This window comes from Myotis daubentonii, chromosome 3 (assembly GCF_963259705.1).
Source record: "Myotis daubentonii chromosome 3, mMyoDau2.1, whole genome shotgun sequence".
Taxonomy (NCBI): Eukaryota; Metazoa; Chordata; class Mammalia; order Chiroptera; family Vespertilionidae; genus Myotis; species Myotis daubentonii.
In genome coordinates, this window is record NC_081842.1 from 177,991,164 (window position 1) to 178,010,989 (window position 19,826).

General features: G+C 43.9%; 1 protein-coding gene across 8 annotated transcripts in view; it reads right to left on the minus strand.

Annotated features, from left to right (window-relative positions):
• FGGY (FGGY carbohydrate kinase domain containing) overlaps positions 1-19,826 on the minus strand; it is a 412,333-nt gene that overhangs the window by 188,683 nt on the left and 203,824 nt on the right. For 7 of the 8 annotated variants that reach the window (XM_059689388.1, XM_059689382.1, XM_059689389.1 and 4 more), the window contains one exon: positions 10,774-10,902. The exons of the other annotated variant lie outside the window; for it this stretch is intronic. In XM_059689388.1, the coding sequence (XP_059545371.1) occupies positions 10,774-10,902 (129 nt within the window). The remainder of the gene's footprint in view (positions 1-10,773; positions 10,903-19,826) is intronic. 8 annotated transcript variants of the gene reach the window in all.

The window sequence follows — 19,826 nt, forward strand, 5'->3', positions numbered from 1 at the left end:
AATTATTAGGCCGCATGCATTAGGCTGGGCAATAATGTTACACCACAGTAAAGCAGACGATGTATGCACAAGAGCCACATTATTCGGGCATATTTAATATATTTCACAGAATTGAACTGTGTGGATTTTTCTTTACAACTTTCAGCTGTGAGAGGCCTGAATGTAGAAGGCATGCAAAGTGTTCCCACATATTATTGCTACTCCTTGGAGAGACCCCCCCACTCCCCACACAGGTTCTCACAGTGGTGAGTCACAAGCTGATACACTTTAACTCTCCAGCCTAAATTCTGCTCAGGAACCTGTAACAATACAGGCCAAAAGCCTAACACCTCTTTAAACAAATTGTCTAAAGAGCCTTAGTTTTCTCTAGGCCTGAACACTGGATTCAAAGGTCCTCCATATTTTGTTTTATTTTAACCTGTTTAAATAAAATAATCTATGGCTAACTCAACATGGGTTTTAGTGAAGATTATAATAGTATGAGGGAGAGGCCAGGAGTCAGACAGACAAGGTTCTTCTCTTCATTCCATCAATGGAGGTGGTGAGAATGTATATGCTATAAGCTTGTTGTCCACATCGAGTATTTCCTAGGTAACACTTACTAGTAAGCAATGCCTAGCTCATGATAAGAGCACTTAAGGCTTCTTTTAGGGAGCCAACCCATTCCATATTTGGTCCTCCTCTCTTCCTGCTGCCTTCTGTTTTTCCCAGCATTATTGTCTTTTCCAAAAATCCCTTCCTTCTTATGATGTGCCCAAAGTGGGATGGCTTCAGTTTGTTACTTTTGCTTCCAGTGATGCATTAGGCTTCCTTAGCTCTAGGACCCACTTGTTCATCTTTCTCGCGGTCCAGGGTATCTGTAGAATCTTCCAACACCAAATTTCAAATGAATCAATTTTTTCCTATCTGCCTTCTTCACTGTCCAACTTTCGAGCCTGTACATAGTAATTGGGTGCACAAGGGTGTGGATGATCTTAGCCTTGGTCTCTAAGGACACATCTTTGCTCTTGGTGACCTTTCCTAATTCTTCCATTGCTCCGCTTCCAAGTCTCAGCCCTCCCTTTTTTTCTTAGCTACTGTCTCCAACTGAACTGATGACTGAACCAAGGCAAGCAAAATCTTGAACAATGTCAATGTCTTAATTGTCTATGTTAAGGTTGTGTATTTCTTCTGTAGTCATGATTTTTATCTTCTTGATATTCAAATGTATTTATACATACATGCATGCATTTATACATACAATGTACATAAAGATATGCACACATGTTTACATGAGAGTTTATGACCTCCCACAGCAGGATGGAAACTCCACGAGAGTAGGAAATTGTATTTGTTCACTATATCCAACACCTCTATAGCAATGCCTGTCACACAACTGTAAAATAACAGAAAAGATCTTTTCATTTCTTTCTTTCATTCATAATGTAAATCTATTGAGATGACATTAATCATAACTAAACATACATAACACAACACTGTCTCACATTGTTCTAAGTATTTTACAGATATACACTTGTTTATTCTTAAAGAACTCTGTGGGGCATGTACTATTATTGTTCTCATTTCATCAATGGGGAAACTGAGGCACAGAGTGTCAGATGACTTCCCAAATGGAATCAGGATTTGAATGAGTTACATGTTCTTAAATATTGTGCTGTTTCCTTAAGAGATTTCATTTTCATTGTCTTTAGAAGCCAAATTCTCCCATCAAAGTCACAGGATAGTGTATGATGAGGATTAGAGTTATGGAAAGTTGGGGTGAGGTCTGCTGCTGAATGTTATAATTGAAGACTAGTGCAATTTTTCTGTATTCCAATATTTTTTTCTTCTTAGTTTGTCCTAACATCTACGGTGGCTGCAGGGTGGTATGAGGAAATGCCTAGATCCCAGAATAGTAAAAGAAAAAAAGTATTTCTCTTTGCTCTTTATGACTTACCTGAATGCACAGTTAGGAGAAAAATGGAAAAAAGGAAATTAACCAGGCCTATGGAGAGATGATAAGGAAGCAGCCAATGGTTCAGACAGGAGGCTGTCCCCAGGGGTGATAACTGGAGATGTGCATTTTCCCACCAAAAGCTGCTGATATGCAAGACCAAAGTAAACAGTAGTGCTTGGGGTATTAACTGGATGTTGTGTGTCTGTGCCATGAGAAACAGTGGACCTCTGGGTAAGCCTACTCTTGTAAGCAGTGACGTAAGCGCAATATTAGACTCGGGGCCCCCAAACAAACACTTTTCCTGTAGTCTTCCACCTTTTGAACTTGGAGTGGGAAGTCTTCCTAACAGGTGGTTGGCAATATGGGAACCTGGGGCTGGGTTAGTCTTTTTGTTTTCATTCCCAAGTTCAGTGAAGGAAAATAGCAGCTCATCTTTTCAGTCATATGTAAATACATGAGAGAAAAAGTAGAACTTTCTGGCTAAAAATTCCCTTTAAATATTAGATATGTTATTGAAGCTGATGAGCTGTCAGAGATTTGCTTGAAATCAGGGCTTCTGGGCACAGAACTACCACTGCTCCACTGACTTGGTGGCACCTGTTTCATGGTTTGACACAAAAGCTGCACCAAAGCACATGTGAAGTCATGGGAGAGACACACAGATCAGGGTTTGAATTTTTTAAAATATGTAGTATGTTTATTGATTCCGGAGAGAAAGGGAGAGGGAGATAAAGGTAGAAACATCAATGATGAGAGAGAATCACTGATCAGCTGCCTTATGTACCCCCTATATCTGGCATTGAGCCCACAACCCGGGCATATGCCCTGACCAGGAATTGAACTGTGACCTCCTGGTTCATAGGTCAACACTCAACCACTGAGCCACACAGCAGGGCTAAGGTTTGAGTCTTGATCCAACCCGTCCTGATCCTGTAACTTCGGGCAAATCCCCTTACCTCCTGGGTAGATTTTTATCTCATTACAGGAGATAAAAATATCTGGATAATGGCTTTAAAATGGCCAATCTCCACACAGATGTGATTAATATCAACATCAATCAACAAAATTAATATCAACTTTGATATGACTGATCTCCCTACTACACAGTCAAATAATAGCTAGCCTGGCTTCAAAAGCCTGATTTTATTTCACACGACCCATAGAGCCCAGACTCCTGGGATGATTCCCTGTTTCTAATCTGGAGACAGTGCTGCATAATGGGGGTGGACCCTGGCTGATGTGTTAGGATGCCAAGTTTCTAACTTCAGTTCTGACTGGGGTAACTTGGATGACTCACTGCTTTTCTAGGCCTCAGTTTTCTCATCGGCAAATTGAAGGATCTGGTACAGAAAATCTTTGAGCGACCTTTTAGCTCTAAGGCCTATGATCCCTCATTATTCAAACAGAAGCATGGGTGTCAACTACAGATGTTACCAGTCCAGGGCAGGTTCACAATAGTACTTCCTGAGTTGTGTGGCACAAAATTAAGAGATGAGTAGGACAGAGAGAGCTGGCTGTAGTTCCAAGGCCCCAGATTCTTCCCAACTTTCTGACCACAGAGTAAAAACAGGTCTCCTGGCTAAGGCCAAGTCCTCACAGTCCAGAGAAGCACAGACCTCTGGGAGAAGCTGGGGGCCTGGGAACAGGAAACCTAAGCTATCCTTCCCACAGGCCTCCCCTCTGCCCCTCGCCACAGCTCATGCAGCTGCTCAGGCCTCAGGCAGCGGCAGTTCTCATTAAACTAAACCTCAACTTAAAAGGATAAACTCAAAATCGCATTAACCAAGTCCTCATCTCCTCAGAGCCGCATCCAGGAACTCCCAGAACTGCCCTGGCTCTGTCTGCTTGGGCACTGACACTGCTTCTCTCCTTCCAGCTTCCCCCATACGGCTTTATCTGCTCCTCTAATCCTCTCCATTCCCTACAGACCATCTGCCTCTTTGGATCCACCTTCTATGTCTTGTTGGATAGGCTCCCTCCAGTCCCCAGCTCCTGGCCTGAGTCTGGCCTGGCTCCTTCTCAGCATGGCTCTGGTTTGGTCTGATTTCTCAGATGGGCAGTTGCACAGCCCTATTGCTTCTGACCTGTGTGCCTGATGCCAATGTGTCCCACAGGCAAGTTGTTCTACCTTGTAACTAGACTCCTCGCTGGGGGAGGTGCCTAGAAATCTGTATTTTTTTAAAGGCTGCCTCACCCAAATTTAGCAGTCCTACTTTCTGAGTTTTTGAAATCCTCTCACCTTTATTATCTTAATGAATTCTCTGATTTCCTGAGGACTGACCCTGGGTTCTATGATGGATGAGGAGCACTCAGAGGTGAACACGACTTGGTGGGAAAACTGAAACAGGTGCAAAGTGCTGCAGACACACAGTGTAGGGAGGGACTCATTCTTCCTAAGTGCGGGGCTTAGTTGGGAGAAGTTTCCACAGTGTAAGTGACATTTAGTGTGAGTGCTGACGCATGAGTAGGACTGTCTATGTGGGGAGAGAAAGGGAGGCTGCCCTAAATCTCTGTTCTGAGCAGAGTGGGGATTTTGTGTGATGTGTTCAAAGGACACGTGGTCTAGTGTGGATTGACTCTTAGAAGGCATATGAGGTGGGAATCACCCTGCACTCCCCATTCCACAGTCTTCACTCTACTTTTTTCTCTCACAATTCTTTTTACTAAAGAGTTAATGTCATAAAATATATGTTGACAAAGTACTAACACATTAGCAGAACCCTTCTTTTGGGCTGCTTTTTGGCTTCTACAAAAAATCAACTGAATTGACGCAGGGAAATGACATCAATGGAGATGTTTCAGTTGAGTAGGGTTTCTCATCCTCAGCTCTACTACATGGGAGGCTACACGATTCTTTGTTGAGGGCTGTCCTGAGCACTGAAGGATGTTTAGCAGCATCCCTGGCCTTTACCCACCACGTGTCAGAACCATCCCCCCTTTCCCCAGGTGTGACAATAAAAGAATGTCTCCATACATAGCCAATTTCTCCTGGGAGTAGAGGTGGGGGGTTAAAATCAGCCCTGATTGAGAATCACTAGTATAGAGGAAAAAACTAGTATCTGGAGTCAGACTCAAGATCAAATCTTGACAAACACTGGTTATGCCATTATGGAATGATTCACATTGTAATAGAAAAGCTTTCTTCCACATGGCACAGGGATGAAAAGTGTGAGCTCCGGAATCAAAATGGGTTTAAATCATGCCCCTGTACCTACTGTGTGAATATGGGCAAGGTAAGCTGTCTCTGTGAGCATCACTGTCTCATCTGAAAAAGGGAACAAAAGAATAGTACACGTAAAGTAGCACTGAGAATCAGTGTTGCTTCTAGAACACTGCTGACAGTGAGACAGGAAATTGGAATGTCTTATTGTTCACTGGATTATGTTTTGCTTTAGGAGGGCATGAACCTGAAGCTCTTTTTGCAAGACTGGATAACCCAATTCTTCTGCAACTAAAAAAAAGGTGGTGGTGGTGGGGAAACAATGAAAGAAATTCTACATCTTCATTTTGGTTTGACTCTGCAACTGAGATAAGCAATGTAAGCCAATCCAACATCTGGCCCAGATAAGCAACTTAAGTCAATTCAACATCTGGCCAAGAATTCAGTATCTGGAACCAAAGAGTGATGCAAAACCTAGGCACAAAGTTTGCTCTTGACCAATTCCTGCTAATGTGATAGAAGCACAAAGGGCACCGATTTCTAGACATTTGGAGTGGATCCGGGAGTGCTCAAAGCACATGGTTTTGTTTCTTGGAGCATTGAGCCAGGTATATAGGGACAACTGCCTCTGTAATGAGAGGGAACTGAGTTCTCAGTTGTAATATCATTCCCTAATGGAGGGAATGCCATTCACTCATTGGCTGAATTTGCACGAGTTAAGGGTCTACCATGTGCGAAGGATTGGGCTGGATGCTATGATATAAGGATGAAATGACACAGTGCTTTCTCTCAAAGAGTTTGAAAACTGGTAGATGAGGCAAGGTTGCACATACAAAACAGTATAATATGTACAGTAATGGAGGCAAATCCGAGACACAGGTGAAGCAAACAAGAAGGAGTGCATAAGTCAGCTTGGGGAGCCAGGAAAGGCTCCCAGAGGAGATAACACCAGATTCAAGATTTCACAGATAATCAGTTTGTCTGATCGATAAAAACAACTGAGAAGAGAGGGGCCTGAAACAGAAATCAGGTTGTTACTGCCTTTCGGGACAGCTCGGGTACTGGAGCCAAGAACAGACCTGGAACAAAGTTAACACTATTTATGTGAGTTAGAAAAATAGCAGCAGCAGGAGCCCTGGCCAGAACCACCCCCACAAAGAGCACAGAAAGCTACTCCTATCTTCTGGCTGTCTGCTGGAGAGCTCGCTAACCAGCACCTTAAGAACAAAATGTTCTTTTATCTTTGGTTTGTATTCCCACAGAGTCCTTCCTCTTCTTTTTCCAGAGCTGGAAAAAGCATGAGCTGAGTTTTACTCGTTTCTTTGATCTTGATCCTTGAGTCCCTGGCTTCCCTTGAGAATGAGAGTCCAGGAGGATTTCTCCAAAGCAGAGCGCTGGCCCCTCCTATTAATCAGAATGTGGGACGCAAGAGAGGCCAGGCCAGGTCAGGGACCCTCACTGCCAGGGGTTGTCTGTGCGAGGCCTGGATGGCATCCAATTCCGACTTCCAAAGCTGGACTCTCACCCTGACACTCAGCAATCTCTTAGCACAGAGCCCATCGAACTGTTCTTGACATTGTTTCTGCCCTCAAAACATACAGCATCTTAAAGCAGCGAGCCCTGGGTCCTGCTACAGAGAGCCCGGGAAGGAACCCTAGGGTTCAGGGAAGGCAGAGGGAATCAAAGCCAGAGGTTCTTTCCCAATTGCCTCTCCAAAGGAGGAGAGTTCTCCAGGGTGGTAATTCCAAGAAGTTCCACTTAGAAAGTTCCTCCTCGGTGCAGGCGTTGTGGTTCTGGAGTAAGAAAACCAAAGAGACATCTCAGTATTCTATGCCTACTATGTGCCAGATGCTATGCCAGCTGCTTTACCTACTTACATCATGGGTTCTATAACAACCCTGTGAGGGGCCACTGCTATCTTTTTTTTTTTATCCTCACTCCCAGGTCTCCTCTCTTCCCCAGACATGAAATCCTGCAGTGGCTGTTAGGTGAAGGGGAGAGGTAGAGGTACAAGGAGAGTAAGAGGATAAAACTCGGTCACAATAGTTAATGAGATCTTCACTCTGATATTTTTTTCATAGATTTTTAGAGAGAGAGAAAGGGAGGGGAGAGGAAGGAGGGGAGAGAGAGAGAGAGAGGGAAATATTGATCTGAGAGAGACACATTGACTGGTTGCCTCCTCTAAGTGCCTTGACCTGGGTGTGAATACGCAAGCAAGGTACTTGGCCTTTGCTGGGAATCAAACCCATGACCCTTCAGTCCAAGGGCTGATGCTCTAACCACTGAGAAAAAGGGGTCAGGGCCATTGCTATCTCTTATTGCAGAAGAGGAAACAGAAGTGTGAAGAGGGATGGTATCTGGCCCAAGGTACACAGGTAGGGAGAATAAGAATTTACATCCAAATATTCACTCTCCATATTCAGAGCTTTCATCACATCTCAAACTTTTACTATTGAGCTAGGAACATGCAGGCCAAGAGGGGACAACCAGAATTTTCTCTCCAAAAAGGGTGGGGCTTTGTCTGCTATGTTCACGGCTGATAATCCCTAGTGCCCAGACCACCAACAGACAGGTGTGCAGGCACTCAATCTATACCTGTAGTCACTACATGATTAGAAGGTAGATAATCTTTTCAAGACTTTCAGGCCTCAGTTCTCCGCATCCTGGTGGGGGTGAAGGTGGAGTAGCAAACGAGAGTGAATGTTCCCTCCCAGGTCTCCTCTCTTCCCCAGACATGTAATCCTGCAGTGGCTGTTAGGTGAAGGGGAGAGGTGGAGGTACAAGGAAGGGTAAGAGGATAAAACTCGGTCACAATGGTTAACAAGGTCTTTACTCTCCCATAGTCCCTGGGAATCCCTTTCCTGTGTCCTTCCCAGTCACTGCTGGCCCCTAAGCGCAGCCTTTTAAGAATCCAAAGTCCTTCTACCTTTCTAGTTAACCAACTTATTTTTGGAAAATATGAGGGAAACTCATCTACTTAAGAGTATTTGTATTTTAAAGGGAACAAAAGTCCTCAGCCAAAACTTCTAAGGGTAAAATTTCTTTCACTGACTTGGGACAAGAGTAGGGACATTTAATGGTGTGGGTTCTTCCCAGTCCAATTCACCCAACACTCTCTGAGTATCTACTCTACAAGTTCCAGGTGCCATAGAGGAAGCGGTTTTCCCTCCTGGAGGGCACAGTGAGTCCTGGGCAGAAGCAAGAAGGTGTATTGGTTCATCCCATAGGGAGGTCTGGGAAACGGACAGGGAAATCGAGTCCTGAAGCTCCCCAAGGTGTAGCCTCTCTCTTTCAGCCAAGGGCTTGTCCACTGTTGGGGGTGGATGATTGAGACTGTGATCCCAGGGTTAAGTGGAAAAGCATGATGGAGAAGGCTTCCCTGGCCTCAGTCATGATGGGATGTCAGGCTTACCAGGAGCCAGGAACCTACCTAGACCCCAAGTTCTCTGTGCCTGTCCTTAAAAACCAAAGTCATGACATTTCAATCAAAAGCATATACTGTTGCCCTGGCAGGTGTTGCTCAGTGGTTAAGCATCGATCTATGAACCAGGAGGTCATGGTTTGATCCCTGGTCAGGGCACATGCCCAGGTTTCTAGCTCGATCCCCAGTAGGGGGCATGCAGGAGGCAACCAATCAATGGTTCTGTCTCATCATTGGTATTTCTATCTCTCTCTCTCTTCCTCTCTGGATTCAAAAAAATATTTTTTAAAAAACAAACAAACAAACAAAAGCACATACTGTTTATACTGAAAAGGAAGAGAAGCATCCTTGCCTTCAATCACTGCAATCACCATTCAACCAACCCACCTGTACTACTGGTTGTTCACTATGCCGCAGGCACTATGCTAGATCCTAAACCAGTGGTTCGCAACCTTCTGGCCCTTTAAATGCATTTCCTCATGTTGTGACCCAACCATAAATTATTTTCATTGCTACTTCATAACTGTAATGTTGATACTGTTATGAATCATAATGTAAATATCTATAAATATCTGATATGCAGGACGGTCTTAGGCGACCCCTGTGAAAGGGTCGTTCGACTGCCAAAGGGGTCGCAACCCACAGGTTGAGAACCGCTGCACCTAAACACACAGAGATGAGTAAGATAGACACGGTCAAGGATCAATGAGAGCTTTCCTACTCTGAGAGTCCATGGACTGTGTAGAAGGCGGGATATGGCTTAATAATCTGCTGCATAAAGAACCAGATTAACTTTCATTCTACAAGTCAAGGTCATTTCACGTTACTTTTGCCTTCATGTGACTATTCATTTAATAAATTTATTAAGCACCTATAGGAATCAGACACAGGGCTCTGCACAGAATGAATAATATAATCCCCTGTCCTCAAGGAGCTCCTAGCCTAGTGGAAAAGACAAGCAGATGAAGAGGTAATTACAACACAATGTGACCATTACTTCAGTAGGGGTGGGGAAGAGCACTGAGAGAAGTACAACTTGGAGAATTTCTACATAAATCTGTCCCATGGAAGGCTATGCAGAGGAAGGCTATGCTACGATATGGTCTTCAAGTTAGAGCAGGAGTTAGCCATAGGGAGAAGTGAAGGACCAATCATCCTGGGAAGAGAAATACACGTGCAAAGACAGAGGTGTAGTGCTCAGACAATTCTAGGTAAGTATTTAAGAGATAACTCTTAGCCATAATATGAAGTATAGACTAGAATATCTTTCAATGTTTTTTTGACTATGACCCATGGTGAGAAATTCATTTTCAGTTATGGCCCAGTACACACATGCACAGAGACATAAAATGGAAACCTAAGTTCACCACACAAAGCTTGCTCTGTGAGATGCACTCTGACATTTTCTACTCTGGCCTGTTCTATTCTGAGCGTTCAATGGTCATGATCTACTAAAGTGATCTCATGAGGTTTGAACCATAATTAGAAAAAAAAGAACACTGCTAGAAAGAAGAACTAAAAAAAATACAGAGATGTGGCTATAGTTAAAGTGAGAGTTATTGAGAATCTGAACAATCCCCAGGAACCACCCCCCAAAATGCAATAAGGATAAAGAAGAAGATAGACTTATCACATTTCACTGTAATTCTTATCTCATTTTCTGCCTTGCCATTGAATTTGGGGGAAGAGACCTTGATTTTATTTTAAAGTCATTGTCCCCTAGCACCATGATTGAGACATAGTAAGTATTTAATGGGTCTCTGAAATAAGAATACATAATACATGGATGTTAGGTTTGAGAGTTATTTAGGAGATGAAATCACGACTACACTCAAGTAACTAGATAAAGAATATAAACCAAATAAATTATGAAAATAAATCAATTAGACTTGTAAGAGTTATGGAGCACCTTTAGAAGAAACAGCACAGGTAGGTAAACCATCATCAGACATGCTAATGGAAGTGAGCATATCTTTTTCAAATTTTTAGTAAACCAAAGAACCATCCACATGTTGACTCAGATCATTTTTTTTCTATTATTCTGTATGGAAAGATTAATAAAATTATAAATAAATTTTGTATTTAATAAGTTCTATAATTCTATCCCAATGCCTAACTGTGAAAAGACTTTATATTGCTATATCTTGAATCACCAGGCCTTGATGCTTTATAAACAGGAAAGGAGTGTCTTAGGTTCTGGGGAATAATCCATGTGCAGACAGCCTTGGTAGTGGCCATGGAGTGAGGGATGATTACCTAGTCCTCCAGCATGGGCATCAATAAGGGAGGCTGACACCGCGATGCCAGCAGGAAGACCAAGGTCTCTGGCCGCCTCTGGGGTAAGCCCATTTCCAAGAGAAGCTCCAGGAGGCAGCACTTGGTTTCCTGGGGAGACAGAAGAAAAAACAAACACCTGTCAGTTTGAAAAACACAACAGCAGACAAAGGGTTTTCTTAAGTGAACCCCTCTGTTCCCTCCCCTTTCCTCTGCATTTCTTCAACTTCAGGAAGACAGAAACTATGTAGCCACAGTCCCTTTGCTCACTGGGTGACAGGTATATGTTCTGGGTTCTTATGGATCATGCTCTGGGGTGCTTTACAAAGCTAGGAGCTCAAATCCATCTTTCAAACTGGAGAAAACTCCCCTTAATAGTAAATTCCAGAAGATATATATGCAGTGACCTCTTGAAGACTAGATCAAAATGGTCAAACTGTTCCTCCTAACAGAGCAGCTCTACACACACACATGCACAGACACACATACACATGCACACATACACACAAGCACACATTCACACAGCCATACACGGCCCCTGATGAACATAGATTCCTCAGAAAGTTGGGAAAATTTACTCATGTAGTTGCTTCCTGTCAGAGGACAAAGAAAAGAATAATTCTGCTCCAATAAAGAATTTCTTAAGTTTCTCTCAGAAAAAAAAAAAAAGCCCAGTCTAAACTTTACAAGGTGGAGACTTGCACAACCATGGAATATAATTTGAATGGAGTCGTGCAATGCAGCGACCCTGATATTTCAAGTGACCTTGAATTCCTGCAGTCAGTCAGGCCTTCAGTCAGTCAGGATTTATTGATTGCCTTGCTTTGTGTGGGCGCTGTGGCACTGTAAAAGGCAGTCCTTGCCCCCAACCTAGTTAGGGAGTTGAGATCAGGACACAGAACCATGTAAGTCAGAACAGGACAATGAGACCCTTCTGCTCCCAGGTGTTTAGGAGAGGCTCAGTGTGCCCTCTTCCCACCGCTGTGGAATTTATCAGTAATTCTGCAGTGCAAGGAGGGGTGGGGGTACACATGCATATATGCTAAGATCCCTCTAAGCTCCAAGATCCTATTATTCTGAATGTGTGGTCAGCAACTCACTTGGTGCTAAGACACCGTCCACGAGAGCTCCAGGGATGGCAGAGGTGCCCTCTGACTTCCGGGGGTGGAACTGAGGGTGGGGTAAGAGGGAGGCAGAGGGAAGATGGCTCCCCAACCTCCTCTAATTGGAAACAAAGCACCTCCACAACACATCTCCATCCATTTTAGGTAATGAGTTTCTTTCAAAAATGTTTAGCTCAGAAAAGGAAGAGGAAGAAGATTGAAACCACTGCCATGCTTCCAAAGCATCATTACACAATACTAGTAATGGCAGCCACTAGGTGTACGTGGATGGAGCACTGGAAATGCAGCTGGAGTAACTGTGAAGCCAGACTTTTCACTTAATTCATTTCACTTCAACTTGAAAAAACGATACACGATTCAGTTACTAAAAAGTTTCAAGTACATTTGGCACAACTTGGGTGTGCAAATCTACTTTTCACTGTTAATTAAAGAAAACTAAATAAAGTATTTTACAGTGGAAATTTAGTGTCTGAACTGAGATGTAGCCAGTGGAAAATATACACCAGGTGTCAAAGATAGTACAGAAAAGTAAATGTAAAGTATCTCATTCATAAATTTATATCATTATGTTGAAGTACTTTTGATTTGTTAGGTTATAGAATATGTCTTAAAATTCATTTCACCTATTTCTTTTTACTTTAATGTGGGTACTAGAATACTTAAGGTGTCACTCATATTACATTTCTACTGGATTTCTAAGGTTGAGATGCTCAGATGTCGGGGTGGCAGCAAGGAGGGCCTCTAGTCTCATGCTTTGGATGCCCAGACAGGCAGAAACCCGGAAGAGAGCTGTGCACAGTTTGGCTCTGGACACCACCTTAATTATGTCACTGTGTTTCATATACAGCACAAAACAGGCAGCCTTCCCATTTACTGAGCACCTCTGTGCCAGGGACTGTGCTAAGAACACAGCATGCGTTTCCTCACCTCACTGTCACAATAACCCCATGTGAAGGGGACGAGCACTGTCCCCACTGCCCAGATGGACGGGGAAGGTCATGTTTATCCAGGGAAAGTGAGTTTCCCCTCGTCACACAGGCCATGGATTGCATTCTGACTACGTCATACCAAACCTGTATACTTTCTTATTCATCACATTGCATTTTGGTGCAGCTATTTAAAAAAAAAAAAGTTTTTTTGAGTGAATGAAGATATCAAGAGAAGTATTTTTGGAAGAAACATGTTTAAAAAGTAGCACCATTTAGATATGCCCACCAGAGGCACACCTCACTTAGTTGTGCTTCACTTGATTGCGCTTCACAGATGTTGCATTTTTTACAAATTGGAGGTTAGACCCCCCCCACCAGCAAAAGGATTATGCCTTGCCTTATTTTGATTCTTGCTTTATTGTGGAGGTCTGGAACCGAACCTGCACTGTCTCTGAGATATGCCTGTACATTCAGATTTTTTAAATATATTTTATTGATTTTTTTTTTTACAGAGAGAAAGAGAGAGGGATAGAGAGTTAGAAACATCGATGAAAGAGAAACATCTATCAGCTGCCTCCTGCACACTCCCTACTGGGGATGTGCTCGCAACCAAGGTACATGCCCTTGACCAGAATCGAACCTGAGACCCTTGAGTTCACAGGCTGACACTCTACCCATTGAGCCAAACCAGTTAGGGCCAGATTTTTTTAAGTGTTCATTTTTATAGGAAGGTCTAAATGAGAATTCTATTCCACCTTGATCCCCAATCTTAACAAACATAAAAGGTGTAATTTTCATTAAAAAAAAATTTTCCAGACAGGAGGAGGCTGAGCAGGGTGGGATACTCTTCTGAGTGCCCTGAGCAGTAATTTAGAAAGAAGCCTTGGCTGGTGAGGTGCAGAGAGAGCCCTGGGTGTGCAGTCAGGAGCTCTGGGTTCTACTCTTATGCTGAAGAACCACAGGTAGATGTCTCAGCCGAGGTAGCATCTTGAGCAAAGGCCAAGAAAGAGGGGAGACTGCCACAAGGGCTGGGGAAGATGGAACCTACACTGGGGTGGGAATTGGCAGGGAGTGGTGGAGACAGATGAGGTTGGAGAGGGAAGTGAGGACAGTGCTACACTGTCATGCAGATTAAGGTGCCTGAACTTAATCAGGAAGTCCATGGTGAGGGTGAGCTTGGAAGGAGTGCTAAGCCTGGGAGTGAGATGATGGGATTTGTGTATTTTTAAAGATCCCTCTAGTAACATGGCAGCAGAGGACAGAAGGGGGTAAGCGACCACGATCGTGAAGCTATTTTGGTAACCAAAGAGAAAAGTCGAGGGCCTTCCTTAAGGTATTGGCAAGTGAGAGCAGAAGTGGAGGCAGATGAGAGACTTTGTGGAGCAAGAAAAGCAGCTCCTGGTGGTGGCTTGGATGGGGGGTATGGTAGATGTCACCACCTGGACTCCATGAAGGATGAAGGCAGTGAGGTTGGCAGATGGCCTCCAACTGCCAGCTCCTTCAGGCCACTTGGACGAGGGGATGTGTTTCCCTGGCGACTCAGCAGAGTGGGAAGGGAAGGTCTCTGAAGGGCACCACTTGCTCCAGGGCTCTCGGCTGGGCTGGCCAAGGAGCTGGGGGGCTGCATCATGGCTCCACTCCTCCCTCTGCCCAATCCTGCTCACGGCCCCTTCCTTGCACAGGTGGCCACCCCTAATAAACATTCTGTGCCCCCAAATCTGCCACAGCCTGTCCCTCCAGAGAACCCAACCCAGGGCGGTGAGCCAGGCCTCCTCCTCAGTCCAGTGGTCTCGGAATTAAAAGAAATAGGCACCGGGAATCCATCCCTCCTTGGACCTGGAACCTCAGCCTTCAGGAACCCTCTACCTGGACCCTAAGCAGGAAGACACTGTTTCTCTAGACACCAAAAGGAAACAGCTCGTCATAACACAGGGTGATAGAAACGGGAGGGGCTCTGGGAGAAATCGCCCACCAGATCACACTGTGAGTTCATCCGCCAAGAGGTGCCTAGGGGACTAGGAGAGCTGTCAGAGGCAAGCGCTGTGCGCCTTGATAACTCTTCCCGAAATAATCTCCTCTCACCATAAAATGAGATTATTCACAGCACTGGTTTTCCCAGAGTTAACCAGGGCCTCACAGCCTCTGCATTTGCAGTTTCTTCCAGTCTTCATTCAAGCATTCATGCATGCATTGTAACAAACACCACATAACAATGACAACAAGGATATTGCCCATATATCTTCACTCACCTATGCTCAGATCTAGGTGTGGGATATAAATGCAAGGGGCGCCTCTGACCTCAAATGACTCCCACCGTGTTCTGTGCAAACCGAGGCTCTCAGGCCTATGTATAAAATGCTTTAAAGGTGGAATGTATGTGGTGCTCCTGGAGCATCAAGCTGGGGGTGGGAGTGGGGAGGTTGGCCTGGGAAGTACAGGAAATTGGGATGAAGGTGACATTTGAGCCTGGTCTGGAAAGACAGGTGGCAGATTGCTGGTTTCAGACTATAATGCTCAGAGGAAATGGATGCCATTAGAGCTAAGATTGGGTTCAGTGTACAGAGCCCCCAGGGACACAGCATTCAGAATGTTAGCAAAGAAGACACGAGGGAGGAGCAGAGCAGTTCAGCTGCCTGAACAAGAGAGGCAGCAGGAGACCTCAGGCAGGGAGGCCAAGGAGCTCTGACTAAGGTGGCGAGGCCCTGGCCGGGACAGCTTCCAGCACACGGTTTGCTATTTAAGAAGTTAAATCTGCAGCATGGAGAAAAGCTAGAATGGGAAATAGATTTTTTTTTTTTTAAACAATCAAGCCAACTGAAAAATGCAGGCTGCAAGACATTATGTAGAGTGCAACTTAATTTTTTAAGAATAACAAAGAAGGTAGATAGACTATTTGTAAAAATACATCCCTAATGGGGGGAAAATAGAGAGAGAAAGACTTTCTCTGAAGAAATAGTGCATAATTTTTTTTTTTGGGGGGGGGGGCTTTTAACTAATCGATAACTTTTAATTGTACTACCTTGAACCTATACTTCTTGTGTAATTTTTAAAAAACTGCTTTCTCCCTTAAATATGATCAGGGTAAATAAATTATTTTTTAAGTATGTTTTTATTGATTTTCAAGAGGAAGGGAGTGGGTTTGAGAGAGAGAAACATTGAAGAGAAAGACGCATTGGTTGGCTGCCTCCTGCACACCCCCTACTGGGGATTGAGCCCACAACCCAGGCATTTGCCCGGACCTGGAATCGAATCAGGGATCTCTTGGTTCATGGGTCAACACTCAATCACTGAGCTACACCAGCTGGGCAGGGTAAATAAATTAGACACACTTTTTCAGCAGAATACTACATAGACATTAAAATGAAAGAGGAAGAATTAAGGTATGGTTTTGGAAGGAAGTCCAGGATAAATTAAGTGAAAATGGCAAGATGCAGAATAGTACTCAGCGTATGAGAAGCCATTTGTGAATGACCTTGGGTTTCTTTTGTGATCAAAGTTAAAAGCAAAACTGAATTGAGGAGAGCACTGTGCACCTTTTTTTTACACCCTACACCTCAGCCTAAAGGCAGGCAAGAGGCCTGGACGCTTCCCGTACTTTCTTGACCCTGCTGGCTTCTGTCCCTGTGAACACACTCGCACCTCGGGCTGTAACACAGCAATTGCTCCAAGGGCTCTTGGGCTCCTGTCCACTGATTTCCCATTCAGATGGGCGGGTTTGGTGTGAGCGGTCAAATACTGGAGCCTACAATTAACTGGTGGTTGCAGTCCCCCTTCACGGGTGGGGGCTACTATTACACCAAATCTTCCCCTACCAGTTTTTCAATTATCTATGACTAATGAGCACTTTGGGAACAGTTTCAGACACACACATAATCCTCTTTCCTGATGTCAGCAGCAGAAATTAATGACTGTGTGGATTGCTGGGAGACAGAAAATGCATTACAATGGTCAACAGAGCTGTTATCCTCTCCAGGAAGAGGGAGCGGGGGCGGGGTGTTGTATTAACTGGAAGGCTCAGTGTTCCTTTGTGCTCCTACAAACACGAGATGAAGCCCAGGGGGAGAGAGCTGGCTCCAAGCCCATGGAAATGTCAGAGAGAGGTTTGAGCGTGGGTGGCATGCGACCCTGGTTCCTCCATGCTTGGCACTGGAGCACCGGTCCTTGCTTATGTTTGCCAAGGTCAACAGGGCAATCAGATTGGCCAGGCGGTGCTAAGTGACACCCTGCCCTGCCAGTAGAGAGGGTCTCTGAGTCCCTTCAGACTGAATCTACTTTCAGGTGAAAGAACAAAAACTAGAATGGGCAACTCTCAAACAATAGGCTGGAGTTACTTTCAAAGCATGCAGTGGTTGACATGAGTTTGTTGTCTCATGTGGGCATACTCTGCACTGGGGTGGTTTCAAAGATGGTTAGGAACTGGTTTGAACGTGGTGGAGCTCCACAGTTCCATGAAGCATGAACCCCCACGGAATAAAACACCGTGTGCCTATGGCAGCCAGCAGACTGGCTACTGATACTTACTTTCATAAAAACTGACAGAATGAGGAACTTGACCCATACCCAGCACCTAAATTCCTCTGCAGAGATCTCAGTTCACTTTGGCAGATTACCTCAGAGAGACTTTTAGACCTGGAGCCACAACTGGTACAAGACTGACTGAAAACCATTCCAGTGATTCTTGCTCCTGGATGGGAGTTACACATGTTCAGAGCTAGTCACTCAATCAGGGAAATTATGAAAAACTCAAACCTGACACGTTCTGAAACATTACATTGTTCACTTCCCTTCATTTACCTCCTAAAAATAATCTTATTTTTACTAGGAATTAAATTATATTTTTAATTGTTGATTAAATATAAACCTTGCTGATGATATCCTCATCATTCATTATAAAAATGTTTACTGAGTACCTACTATGTGCCAGACACTGTTGTAATGTTGAAAATGCATTAAGCAACAAGATAGATAAGGTCCCTGTCCTCACATGGATTATTTTCAGTAGACACTATTCCCATTCAATGCCTCTTCTGAATTATATCTTGTAACTATGTTTTGTAAGCTCTTCTATGATTTGTAAAGTCTTTTGTATATTTTATATTCCTGGCCTTGTATTCTGACCTACAGTAGGTATTTAATAAATAAACATGACATATATTTTAAGTCAAATTTTGAATGATGCTATGTTTTCTTTTTTTCTTATGTTTATCTCTTTCCCTCTTTCCTACTAGATGAGAATAGCTCAAAGATGATTTTACTTATCTCTGTATTCATCTCCTCAGTACCCAGCAGTGTCTGAACATAAATTCTCAGTAATGTTAATTCAACTAAATGTATAGATTTCTTTTAAAAAGAGACCATAAGACACAAATCAATCAGCTTAGACAAAAAGATTACACACACACACACACACACACACACACACACACACACACACACAGGAAGTATCAGTTGGGAGAGTAAAGAGACTGAATTAAGTGTAACTCTTGAATGCTACTGAGACAAGTAAATATGCTTCCTAATATAATCCCACCAGCAATACGCTCTCACCTGTCTAATTCGGGAACAATGTAATGCATCCAGGCTTATGCATGTGCATGTGCCTAGAAAATGGTTGACCAGCAGACCCAAGCATCTCACTAGGAACAGTGCTGCTATGATAAGACACTGTGGATGTCATTACCCACTGAAATAAAGGCTCTCATATTTCTCTCAGCTGGTCAAGTCTGATTCAAGAAGTGGATGCTGGTTAACTTCCAGCTGAAAAGCCCCAGGTCTTGTAGCTAATGAGTCTGAGGAAGGCAGGATGGACACCAGACGGAGGTTTTGGACTTGCTCTGACAAACAACCAGTAACTATTGTAGGCCAGCGGGCCAAGGAGTGGCACACACAGCTTGTATTTTAGAAGACAGATATCCTAATAGTAATAGTGCCCATTGATTAAAACCTACAAGTTTCAGTCAATGTTCTTGACATATTTCAGTTGCTATCACCTTCAATATTAGAAACAAACCTATGAGGCTAGTATTAGAATTGCTATGTTACAGTTGTAGAAATACAAGCACAGAAGACAATATGATTTTTTCAAAGGCACCTATCTGATGAGGGGCCGATCAGGGTTTCAATCCAGAATTCTCAGATTCAAAAATCTGGGATCTTCCTACTGTACCACGCAGATTAGAGAAGAATGAGATTAGAGCCAGGGAGAATGACCTCAAGGGCATGTTGAGTGTCATAGGTAGAGAAGGAAGGCAGCTTCATTTGTAGGAGGCTCTCATGGAGCGCCATGTACAAGGACATAAAATCCCAGCATGCTGAATTTTCTAGTTCCTTCTTTTCCTCTCCTAGGCAGGTTCCAAAATCAAAATCTCTGGACTTCAAATGGCCCTTCAAGACCATCAACTTCAGTGCATTCCTTTTGCTGTACAGACACCGAACCCAGAGAGGGAGGCGGCCTCCCTGGGGTCACTCAGTTGGAGCAGGAGACTCTAGAATTGAACCCAGGACTCCTGACTTCCTCCAGTTTTCCGCACCCACTGCTGGCACTGCCCTCCTCTACCCACCACCAACTAGAGCAGGAAACTTGCCTAACCAGGGCTCTAAGTCACAGGGAGATGGCATAAATCCAATGGATTCCAGAGGTGTAGGCAGCCATTCCAAAGTATTCAGAGCATGAAGTGCAGTCTTTTTAGCTTGAAATCATCCATGTTGACTCCCACAGTGACCTAATTCTCTAGATAATTGCCGATGCCCTATTTTATTCTCACCTAGCCTAAGGCCACCTCCAAAGAGCCTTTCCTGGGTAGATCATAATTAATCACTCTTTCCTCTACAATCCCACAGCATGTTTCTTGGAATTACATCATTCAGTTCTACATAATGGCTTTGTGCCTCTTCTTCTGTTTTAGATTGTAACCGGCCTTGAGGGCAGAGATCTTTTGCAAAATGCATTCCTAGGAGACAGGAGGCTTAGCAGAGCACCCAG